General features: G+C 39.8%; 1 protein-coding gene across 7 annotated transcripts in view; it reads right to left on the bottom strand.

Moving 5' to 3' along the window:
* Positions 1 to 12,461, bottom strand: part of adcyap1r1a (adenylate cyclase activating polypeptide 1a (pituitary) receptor type I) — a 28,396-nt gene that overhangs the window by 11,014 nt on the left and 4,921 nt on the right. For all 7 annotated transcript variants that reach the window (XM_046877142.1, XM_046877140.1, XM_046877145.1 and 4 more), the window contains exons 2-3: positions 10,992 to 11,126; positions 3,847 to 3,946 (exon numbers count right to left, since the gene is read on the bottom strand). In XM_046877142.1, the coding sequence (XP_046733098.1) occupies positions 3,847 to 3,946; positions 10,992 to 11,054 (163 nt within the window). In that variant the 5' untranslated portion in view covers positions 11,055 to 11,126. The remainder of the gene's footprint in view (positions 1 to 3,846; positions 3,947 to 10,991; positions 11,127 to 12,461) is intronic.

The raw sequence follows: 12,461 nt of genomic DNA, 5'->3' as shown, positions 1-12,461 counted from the left end.
AGCCCTTCCTAAGAAGTGAAAGGACTTTTACCATTTGACTAAGTGTCCTTGCCAGATTTGGAGATAAAGCTAAAGGTTGCATATGGACACCGAGGCTCCTTAAGCTCCAACGTGTATGAAAAGGAAAAAAAATCCAATCCATCCACATCACCATCTATCTTCTCTGATGCTGGAATTCAATTCCACTCCTCCGGCTTTGCTTAGCGCCTCCGTGTAGCGCTGCAGGCAGAATTCGCTCATAGAAACTAATCCAGCCGTAACCTCTGCTCTCAAAAGTGGAGAGTTCTGAGCAATTCAGTGTGTTAGACAGTGCTCCATGCACTCGCTGCATCCTACAGGGCTCTCCTGATCTCCCTCTTTCTTTCCCATTCTTTCTCTCTGAGAACAAAATAACAGCATTAGAGCCTGAACGAGGTGCCAACTCATCAGAGCAGATCATTTCTGATTGAAGAGATTTGCTCTAATACCCAATGTAATCATCATCATCATCATCATCATCATATAAGCCCAGTCAGATGGTATACTCATATTTGAGACATAATGTGAAGTTGTCTCCTAAAAGCTGTTAATCCTTTGAAAAGGCAGGAGTGATGAGTCATTCACGAACGATTCGTTCATTTTGAACGAGTCTTTATAGAGTGTGAATCATTAGAGAGTGAATCATTATTCATTATTCACTCGACTTTTCTGGTTCGAGTCGTTCGTTCTTTCAAGATCACATGACCCACATAGATGCTACACAGTGCAATAAATCAGGGTTTTTTCAAAACCTTGACATTATTGTTGCAATAATTATTAGGAGTCATTTGACAAAAGAACTAAAGACACAGACCAGAAGATATGAGAGGTGAAGCTCCACGTTCTGATTATCACAATTTGTCAAATTTATATTACTGGAACTATAGTCAAAGTTAATTTATGTAGAAGTGTAGAAGTGTTGGGGAATCTGCTTATTAAAAATATAACATTTCAGATTCGTTCATTTTGGTGATTGAGATTTAAAGAACCGAGTCACTAGAATGATCTGAGCTTCACGTCACTACCAGGCAGTCACTTTAAAATTTTTTTCAATGCCGACTTTAGATGTTTTTCCCCCAAAGCAAACACTTAATAAGAATGTTCCTGATCGACTCCAGATGCAGGACTTCTTAAACAATTAGTCCAAGAAAAATAGAAGAGGATGAGGTTATAAATTCAATCCAACTTAATACGGTTTTGCTGTTTGCAAATCGACCGTATCGAAGGCTGCTCTGGGCCCATGCCTGATGATCCGTCATAGAAATGAGCCTGGAATTCTCGCTTTTCACAGTCCTCTGGTTGTTTCATTTCTATTTGTGCCTTCATGCTTTGAGGAGATGAACTGGTGGAGCAGATGTAAAGATGGGATTTGTCTGGTTTGTGAAAAACACACTCCTGTTCTGCTCTCTAATCTCTTTTTGCTCGGTCTGGCAGCCTGAACACGGAGCTAATTACATCCTAAAGGGCAAATAAGAGCATTCTGAACTCACAGAGAAAGGACGAAGGCGTTCGACAGCGCCGCTGTCCGTCATCACGGAAGAAAAACACCTGCAACCTGCATTTTTATAGTACATACACTTTCTGCACACACTTCTAAATAATTATTACTTTCTTATACCTCATTATTACTATTTTTTATTTTTTAAATCTTCTATTGTCTGTTTGATATTTAATATTTTTTTGCCCGTAGCCTCAAATTGCTGTGTCTGTACATGTGACACATGAACTTGAAGCTTAAAACTTCTATAGTAACAACAGGCAAAAGGGGACTCCTGAGCGAGAGAGAGAGAGAGAGAGAGAGAGAGAGAGAGAGAGAGAGAGAGAAAGAAAGTCGTAGCTTTATCTCGCAGACATTATACAAGCCTCTGTTAAATACGAAACGTCTCGAATAAACAAACAAACAAATAAATAAATAAATGTAGTGGCAGCACTGGGATTCGAACACATGACCTTCTGATCCAAAGTACAACGTTCCATATTCTTTTTTTTTTGCTCTTTGTCTATTCTATGTTTTTTTTACTCTGAATGTCCTCTGACTTGGATTTGTTTATCATTTACCGTATCTCCTACGAAAGTAAGTGCACCCCTCACATTTCAGCAATACATGACATGTATAAGTGGAATAAAACACTGCAAACACCCGCTTTATTTATTTATATATTACATCAAAGTGTTTTGCTCTTATACGTTTAGGACAATGTTGGGACAATTCATCCTTTTTTTTTTTCTGTAGAATTCTGCAGAACACTGATACAGAGTATACACACACACACACACTCACACACACGCACACACACACACACACACACACACACACACACACATTCCTTTAGCGCGCCATGCGTTTAAAACATTATCAGTCTTATTACAGATTACATTGATCCACTGTTGAGTTGAAATTAAATCGATGAAGCTTTTATTCCTCACGTATGAGTAAAAAAAGCGACACATCTGTTCTTTGGAATTTTGAATCAGTACTTTTAGGAATTTCGTTCTCCCATTTGCACAAAACAGCAAGACGAGCCTGACGACATCCGGAATCTGCGTCACGGTGATGAGCACATCCACACATTTTTCAGGACACTCGAGCCCAAATTCAGACGCTTGTGCTGACTCGCGTCACCACAGCAGGACAGCAGGACGTGTGTGTAGTGTGTGTAGTGTGTCATACAGTGCACTCAGAAGCTCTGGTTGTGCTTTCTCATCACTGTGACTCTATCCTGGTCTTCATAATGGAGCTCTAGTCTGTTCTGCTCTGGTTTTAATGAAACAGCTGGAGCTCCACACTGTCTGGTCTCTCTCTCTCTCTCTCTCTCTCTCTCTCGCTTTCTCTCGTCTCCACTGCTTCTCCAGCTAACGTGGCTGTTTTTTTGTTTTAAATGAAAGCTTTCCTTGCTACAAAATGGCCGTCTGTTTTCATCTGAAGCTGATAAAGAAATAATAAAAAAAAAAACTTCTGATCTGATACACATCTTTCTGAAATGCGCAAACATCTGCACAAGCATCTTATTGCACTTAGTGGCAGTGAGTCATTTGTTTATCCATCGAACAGACATCACATTATGACCACCTGCCTAATATTGTGTTGGTCCTCTTTTGCTGCCTAAACAGTCCTGACCTGTTGATCAACAACAGCATGAACTTCTTCAGCAGTTTGAGCTACAGAAGCTCGTCTTTTGGATCGGAACCACACGGACCAGCCTTCGCTCCTCACTTCATCAATGAGCCTCAGCCTCAGCCACCCACGACCCTGTCGCCGGATCACCACCGTTCCTTCTTTGGAGCACTTTTGAAAGACACTGACCACTGCAGACCAGGAACATCCCACAAGAGCTGCAGTTTTGGAGATGCTGGACCATACTTTTGCTTCATTTCTTAACATTTATATATTTAAAACCTTCTTTAAAAATCTTGCGAAAGTAAAAGCTCCCATCCTGTCGTGCTTTCGTCCCCAAGCGTAAAAAGTGTCCACTGACTAAATGGTAGGAGAACAAGTTGTTTTCCATCATACAATCTATTCTTTTCTGCTCTAAACGTTCCAATTTATCTGGAGCTGCCTCGAGGGCGTCGAGGCTCTGAGTCAGACTTCTGCTGATCTCTCACTTTGTCCTCCTCTTGCTCTGTGAGTGTGAGAGTTCCAGCTGGCTTTCACTTCTCTTTTTTCCCCATCACTGTTACACTTTCTCCTGCCAAGTGTCACACTTCCTGTTTACCGCTGATACGAAGAACATGCACGTGTGACGTCTCATTTAGCCAAACTGGACGAGACATAAGCATAACACCGTATGACAGATTGAAGAAAACATCCTCAAGTTGAACAAAACATACCGAACTCCTGGTCCTGCGTCGGGTCGTGAAGCGCGATCCTCTCCATGCATCGTTCCTGCTCTCGCTTGATGACGCAGTTGGAGATTATAGATTGTATGGGCTATGCACACACACACACACACACACACACACACACACACACACACACACACACACACACACACACACATGGAGAGAAAAAACAGAGTAAGTGCTGGCAGCATGTCATGTCACGGTGCCTGCAGAGACGCACTGCTAAGTAGGTGTTTTCAAGGGCATGATGGCAATAAAATATCTTGCAGTCTTCTGGCATGAACACACTCCATCACTCAGCCCTGTATTCCAGAACATCAGAGAATCTGCATCAGCACAGTTTCTAGGCAGAGGCAAACTAGGTGGTCGTTAGTGTGCAGCCAGCTAGGGGGAGTTTAATATATAGTACATGAAGTTTAATATACAGTACACGTTTACATACTTGATTCTTGCAATGGTGGTGGGTGGGGGGTGGGGGTTCATGGAGATGACTGCTGATACTATGATAGTAACTTTTCCGGCAATATGTGATTCTTTTCTGAGGAAGAAACTTTCACTCTGTTGCCGTTTGTGCCATAAATAATATGATACAAACTATAGCAACATATATTTAGAGATAGCTGATAATCCATTAGAACATGGTGGAGACAGTGGGGCAGGATTGGGCAGGATGGGGCGGGATTGGGCAGGATTGGGCAGGATGGGGCGGGATTGGGCAGGATCATGTTGTGATGTACACTGTAAGAAGAGGACATGTGTGGGATTCCCAATTCCTGTCACTCTCTTGTTACCAGAGGTTGGAAAGTAATGAATTACATTTACTCACATTAATGTAATTGAGTAGATTTTTTGTTTGGTTTTTTGTGCTCTTTTGCTTTTTAAAGTATTTTTCAAAATCTGTAATTTTACTTTTACTTACGTATGTTTTGTTAGAAGTATTGTACTTAACTACATTTTAAATCATAGCCTTTACCGAGTGCAAAATAAATAAATAATAATAATGCAAGCGTGGAAAAAAAAACACTGCACTGACTGATTAAACAAACAAATTAAACTCAGGAGTCTGAATTGCCGCCGGCGCCCAAACGTGCTTTTTTTCAGATGCCAGCAAAAAGAGCTTAAACTGCTCGGTCATATTTGATCAAAAATGTCAAAGTAATACATCATTTAAATCTAAAGAAAAAAATAGACATTATGCTTTCTGAATGAAAAAATGACAAATAATTTTTTCATTTTTCTTCCTGCACTCAATCCCCTCACAGCTTTAGAATTCCGGTTCGGCTCTTTCTGAATGAAAAAATGACAAATAATTTTTTCATTTTTCTTCCTGCACTCAATCCCCTCACAGCTTTAGAATTCCGGTTCGGCTCTGAGCTCAGGGTCTGTACAGTATTTCCTCTCTTCTCCTCATGTTCACAATATTCTCAGTATTCACATATTCTCCTCCACCTCCCAACAACAGACGGATATATGGACTGGCTACATTAAAAGGGGTGAAATCACACAGACATGAAAGGAACACAGGGACCCTGGAGCTGTGAGACTGAAAAGAAAACACATTTCCCATCAAAGATGTGCTGAAAGATTTATTTTTTTCTGATTTCACAGAACATTTTGCACCGAACATTTCTCATGTGAAAAACGGACACCTGTTGGGTCGAACTGTGTACATTCTAGGAAAGCAAAGTGTGACTATTGCCCATAAAAAATTAATTAATTAATGTAAAAATTATAATAAATAAATATATACAGTATCTCACAAAAGTGAAACACCCCACACATTTCAGCAACCATCTTCTCAAGGAACAATACTATAAAAATTTAACTTGGATATCTTTTAGATTAGTCAATGTGCAGCTCGTATAGCAGTACAGATTTATTATCAAAATATCTGGCAACAAAAGTGAGTACACTCCAAGTGAGAACAGCTGTACATCGTGCCTCATGTCCTATGCATCATGTTCATGTTTTTATCTGCTTGACAGGACGATACAAATTTGTGTATCTTGTATTTGAGCAGTTACAATTTGGTGCTTCGGTTGCAATTCTCTCATACTGACCACTGGATGTTCTACATGGCACCTAATAGTAAAGACACTATGAGGATTTGAGAATACAATTTTTTGCTCTCCACAAAGATGCCGAGGCTTTTAGAAGATCCGTACCACCCTGAAACTGAGTTACAGTACAGTGGTCAGGGTCATACAGAGGTTTTCCAAGATTGGTTCCACTCGAAACAGGCCTCGCAAGGGTCCATCAAATAATCTTAGACTTATCAGGTGCAGAAGCTGCTTCAAAAAACAGAAGCATGAGTGCTGCAGCATTGCTTTAAAGGTTGCAGAAGCAGAAAGTCCACTTGTCGGTGCTCAGACCGTACGCTGCACACTGCAACAAGTCGGCTTGCAGGCCATCATCCCAGAAGAAAGCCTCTTCTGAAGCTGGTTCACAAGAAAGCCCACAAACAGTTTGCTGAAGACGACATGAGCATGAATTACTAGAACCATGTCCTGTGGTCTGATAAGACTAAGATAAATTTGTTTGGCTTAGATGGTGTCCAGCATGTGTGGGAACGCCCTGGTGAGGATTACCAAGAAAATTGTGTCTTGCCTACAGTCAAGCATGGTGGTGGTAGCATGATGGTCTGGGGCTGCATGAGTGCTGCTGAGACTAGGAAGCTGTGGTTCATTGAGGGAAACATGCATTCTAGTGCAAAACATTAGGCCCTCCTTTCAGAAACAGGGCCGAACGGCAGTTTTCCAACATGAAACAAACTTGCGTTCCACCAATGAATACGTTCCTGAGGGAACCCAAATGTTCCGCACGCAAAAAACGATTGCATTTGGTACTGAAAAAATTTCGGTACGAATACATGTACCGTTACATGCCTAATATATTTATATAATATATATATATATATATATATATATATATATATATATATATATATATATATATATATATATATAAATAACATATATAATAATATATAAATATATATATATATATTACCTATGACCCTATTCACCAACGTGAATAAAAAAAGATATCTTCAATATTTTATGAACTAAAGAATTAGCTGTATTGATATTTACGTCAATAAAGGGTCATCAGTTGGATCGTAAGAGTGTGTATATGTGTGTATGTGTGTGTTATTGTGTGTCTGTTGGGGGAAGGGAGAGTCATTGACCCATTGCATTGAACAGAAAAAGGATAATACTCACAAACATGAACAGTTACATGCTCATGCATCCGTGCCCTCGAGATTTAACACATTACATTACACGCATAAACACACTCACGTGCCCCGATCTGCTAGCGTTCCATCTCTTCTCCTCTCCCCGAATCTACTCTAACTTCATTTCCCCCGTCTGTCGTTCCCAAACCGATCTTAATATAAGATCAGCACTTCATTTGATAAACACAGGACACTCGGGTGTTCCAACAAAACAAGCCTGCATCATGACAAATGTCTACAGCAGATGCTAAATGAAATGAGAAACCTGCTTTGGATTCATAGCGTGAGCGTATGCAGCACCATGGTGGGGGTTGTGAGTTAAATCCCACATCCTTTGGATAAAATGCTAAACTTCATTTCTGTGTTTGGATCAATAAATACATAGATTATATGACATTGTGGATCAAAGTGTTTGGCAACAAAGTACCCACCTTTATACGCTAATCTCAAAAATCATATGCTATATAATGAAGAGAGGGCTTTAATAAAGCGGCAGTAAGCAATATTAGTATTTCTTGCTAGCTTTCAGAACCAATAGTAGCTTCTTCCGCCTTCTGCTTTAAATCCTGTTTTCCAAAATGTGCATTCTAAAATTGCGTGAGCTATGTTAAAAAAAGAGAGTTGTTGCTACTTCTGGTTAGTTTTTACAAATAATTCCAACTTTTGCTGCAAATCATGTTTTCCAAGACTCATTGAGTGAACTATGTTAAAGGTTTGGTAAGAAAAGTTTTTATTTCTTGTTAGCTACTACCGACATCACATTCCGTCATAAATCCCGTCTCCAGAAACGTATATATTGTGAGATTGACTAAACCATGTAAAAGCAGTGGTAAAACTCTTTGAGTCTGTGATTAAGTGAACTATATTAAAGCAAAGAGAGCTGTGTTAATGAAGCGGGAAGCAATGTTAACACTTCTTGCTAGCTTTTACAACAAGTAGTAGCTTACACCTCCTGCTGTCTTCTAAAATTTGCATATTGAGTTTAAATAATTTACGTTTAAGGTGTAGTAAGCAATGTTAGCTTCCACCACCCTCATAAATCTCTTCTTCAAATACATACATATTGTACAATTGAGTTAAATATGTTACAGCAAACCGAGGGATTGTTAAAGCGGGGGTAAGCAATAACTTGCACAGTTGAGTAAACTGTGTTAAAGTGTCAGTAAGCAATGTTATTACTTCTTGCTAGCTTCCAGCACCAACAGTAACATCTCACAGAAGTGGAAGCTGATGCCTTTTTGTAGCCTGTCCACCTTATGGTTTAACATGTGTACTAGTAAAATGTTTGGACACACCTTCTCCTTCAGTGTTTTTTCATTATTTTTAAGAGTTATTTGTCCAAGAATAAGAGTAATGTAGTGCTGCATCAGATGCCCTGGCCTGGCCTCCACAATCACCCGATCTCAATCCAATTGCGATGATTTTAGAGTGAAGGAAAAGCAGCCAACAAGTATTTAACACCTCTGGGACCTCCAATATTGTTGGAAAACCATTCCAGGTAAATCTGATGGGAGAATTCCAAGAGACCTGACTTGAAAGAAAAATGGAGCTTTGGACAATCGAAAATATAAAACATATACTAGGTTTTTGCTTACTACATAAATCTATACGTTTGTTTATAGTTCGGATGTATTCAGTATTAATGCAGAATGTTGTAAATAAAACCAATCAAGCAAAACCACTGAAGATAAAGCCGTGTCCAAACGTTCGAATAAAACTGTATATAAAAGAAAAACAGAAACTTGGAGTCTTTTGGAAGAAGCATGAGCAGTGTTGATCAACTGCGAACCCACTCCGATCGCTCTGGCTGCCTGTTCTTTTCCCAAGCACCAAACTCCACAAGCGTAGTGACAATGTGAGAACGCACGCTTCACACTTTTAACCGTGTGTTATTAACACCGATGGCAGACAACGCAAATTAGTAGCAAATGCTTCATTAACCCTGTTATTTGTCTTCAGCTCAAAATGACACACTTTATACTGTTAATAAAGAATAGACCAGTGATTAACTGCAGAATACATCCCATAATGATCGAAGTGTGTCTGACTCATTACTGAGCTTGGAAAAAAAACACTATTACCAATCTTAGAGACAGAATTCAATTGGCTCTGACAAATCAATGTTGGCAATTCTGGCTAAATTTTGACAGATGTCTGGAAACATCACTGATTAATCAAAGAGTAAGCAGGGAACTGGAAAAAAACTATTTCTAGCTTACCCTTTGGTGAAACCAGGAACTTTCCAGGAAGTAACTAGTCCTGGAAATGTCTCGGTTTCACCAAACGTAAGATAAGAATTGTTTATTTCCAGTTCCCAGCTTACCCCCTTGATGAAGCTGGGAAGTTTACAGGAAGCAGTTCGTGAGTTTATCTAGCATTCATTGAAGGAGCCTCCAGTGTTAGATACTGGTTACTTGTTGTTACTTGTTGATACTTCCCAGTAGATTAAAGATGTATCTCTTAAGCAATTTTGCACCACTACAAGGTGGTCTCGCACTGGATCTCCCCAATGTCAAAATGGCAATCTTTAAACTCAATCTTTTGGAAGAGGGCGAAGTCCGCAGGAGATATTGTTCTCCGACGATCATCATGCACAAGTTTTCAGAGGTTGAGATCAAAGGTCTTGCTGATCTCTCGTCTTCCAGTGATGTTCTTCCGCTCTTGAAGCGTGCATGCCACTCAAAAACGCCTCGAGGATCCCAACCCATCTAGAGATGTACCAGGCCCAGCTGGATCCCACTTCATAAAGATTTTGGACAACAAACAACCTCTTAATCAATACTCAAAATGATATTCTGCACATGCTGTTTCTCCATCATTGAACATTTCAATTCTCTGGCATGGAGGAGTTGGTGTTGAATCTTGAATGATCTCAGATGTTGAGCTAATTTATTGCTCAGAAGCTCCTGGTTCTACAACTACAAAAAGTAACAAGACTGAAGGATATTACTCATAATCACACACTCAGCTGCTCATTATATTTCTCACTCTCTGGTGTTTGTAATATTTTTATGGATTACAATGACACTCTTGGTGTATCCCAAATGGGGACAGGTTTCCTTTTTGGGTTTGGTTCCTCTCAAGGGTTCTTCCTCATAACATCTAAGGGAGTTTTTCATTGCCACAGTCACCCCCAAGCTGCTCATCGGGGAAAAATACACATAATTCACTTAGATTTCTATTTTTGTACTAGAATTCTTACATTATGTCAAGTTGCTTTGAGACAATGTCCATTGTGAAAAGCGTTATAGAAATAAACTTTAACTTATTGAATACTCAGGTATAAATACAGTGATAATCCAAAGCTAGGTGTTGCGTTACACTATTTTACAACACGAACCAGAAGGCAAAGAACCGCAGGAGCCTCTTCCTATTTCAGAAGGACGTTGAGGCTCCAACTTTGCTACGGTGACACTGGATGGACAGGATCTCCACAGATGGGCTGAGAAGTTCCAGTCAGCACGGCCATCTGCAGTGTGTGAGGAGACACTTTATTTCCGGAGTGCTTGCAATCATACAATAATACAATAATCGCTCATGTTGTGCATCCACACGTAAGCTATTCCTGGTCTGCAGTGGTCAGTATCTATCAAAAGTGGTCAAAAGGAGGAACAGTGGTGAACAGGAGGCAGGGTCATGGGCGGCCGAGGCTTATTGATGCATGCAGGGAGCGAAGGCTGGTCCGTGTGATCGGATCCAACAGACAAAATTACTGAAGAAGTTCATGCTGTTAATGCTCGATGGGTCAGAACTGTTTTGGCAGCAACAAGGGAACCAACACAATATTAGGCAGATGTTCATAATGTTATGCCTGATCGGTGTATACCAAAACTCTGACTCCAAAATTCAGAATGTGTGTGTGTTTTGTGTGTGTGTGTGTGTGTGTGTGTGTCCTCACCAAAGACATACAAAGAAGGAGGAGGAGAAACAGGGGGAGGAAGAAGGCCTCAGGTCCCTTCATTCTGTCTGCTGTTGTCTGGAGTGATGAATGCAGCCTCCGCAGAGCCTCAGTGACTCCTCAGTCTAGAATCACCTGAGAAAATAAAAGAAGAAAGAAAATAATTTGTTTAGTTTTTATATCAGAGATTTGCGAAAGAGTAAGACCTCGTTTAAAGCGACGCCGACTCCGAGGTTCAAAGTTCTCACCCACCGAACGCAGGACTGTGGCACAAAGTCTATCCATCTCTCTATCTCCATCTTTCTTTATTTTGATTATTGCTGCCTACAAGTATCTCACAAAAGTAAGTACACCCCTAACATTTCAACATCCATTTTAGTGTATCTTCTCAAAAGGGACAATCGTATGGAAATTAAACTTAGATTATATTTTAGTCGATGTGCAGTTTGTACAGCAGTACAGATTTACTGTCCTCTGAAAAATACCTCAACATACAGCCATTATTTTAGTTTAAATAACTGCCAACAAAAGTGAGTACACCCTAAGTGATAACAGCTGTACATGGTGTAACCATGCAAAGCCACATGTCCTATTTATCATGTTCATGTTCTTGTCTGCTTGACAAGACTATGCAAAGAGAGCGAGACAGAAAGAGAGAAATAGACAGAAAGAGAGACTTTTTGACACTCTTTCTGTCCCAGTTGTATTGACGCTTTTATAAGTCAGCAGTTTCCTCAGAGCATCTGTCACTCAAACTGCAGACGAGCTTTTTATGGAAACAGCCGTGCACTGCGGTTCTGATAACAATCTAAATGAGGAGCAACAGGATGGATATTATATAAACCGAGCTCTTAATGCAACCCCCATGCAACCCTCTGCATCAGTTCAAGAGTCAACTGATGGAAAGAATAAGTACATCTACTAGATGTTTCTATCAGAGGTGCAAAGAGTACCTGAAAATCCTACTTGAGTAAAAGTATAAATACTGTAGCTTAATGCAAAACTTTCTCCATTACAGCACAAAAAAACGTTTTGGTATCTGATTATCAAAGTATCAGAGTAACAAAGTTCAAACAAGTCGTATTAGGGCAATACAGGATCGTCATTAAACAAATACAATGGTAGTATCATGTCACAAAGTAGAAGAACATCAGTATTCAATGGACAAATAAAATGAACGTAAATAATTTTAGATAAAGTAAAAAAGTAAATATTCAGAGCTGTGATTTGATGCACCTCAATCTGCCAATTTGTTATTCAACCACTCATTCAACATTACAAAATTACCTCAACATTACGTTCCCAACGTTTTTGGAATTCGTTCGAGCTCTTTTTGAGGCCAGTGGTGCTGAAAGTCACACACAGGCAAGTAGGAGTGTTGAGCCTTAATGACTTCTTCAGCCGAGGTGCAAAAAGGAATTGGTATCGCTCACTGTCAATTAAAATAGAGTCGAGTAAAAAAACTTACAT

This window comes from Silurus meridionalis, chromosome 20 (assembly GCF_014805685.1).
Source record: "Silurus meridionalis isolate SWU-2019-XX chromosome 20, ASM1480568v1, whole genome shotgun sequence".
Lineage (NCBI taxonomy): Eukaryota > Metazoa > Chordata > Actinopteri > Siluriformes > Siluridae > Silurus > Silurus meridionalis.
The sequence above is the reverse complement of the archived record's forward strand: the minus strand, read 5'-3'. Positions and strand labels throughout refer to the sequence as shown.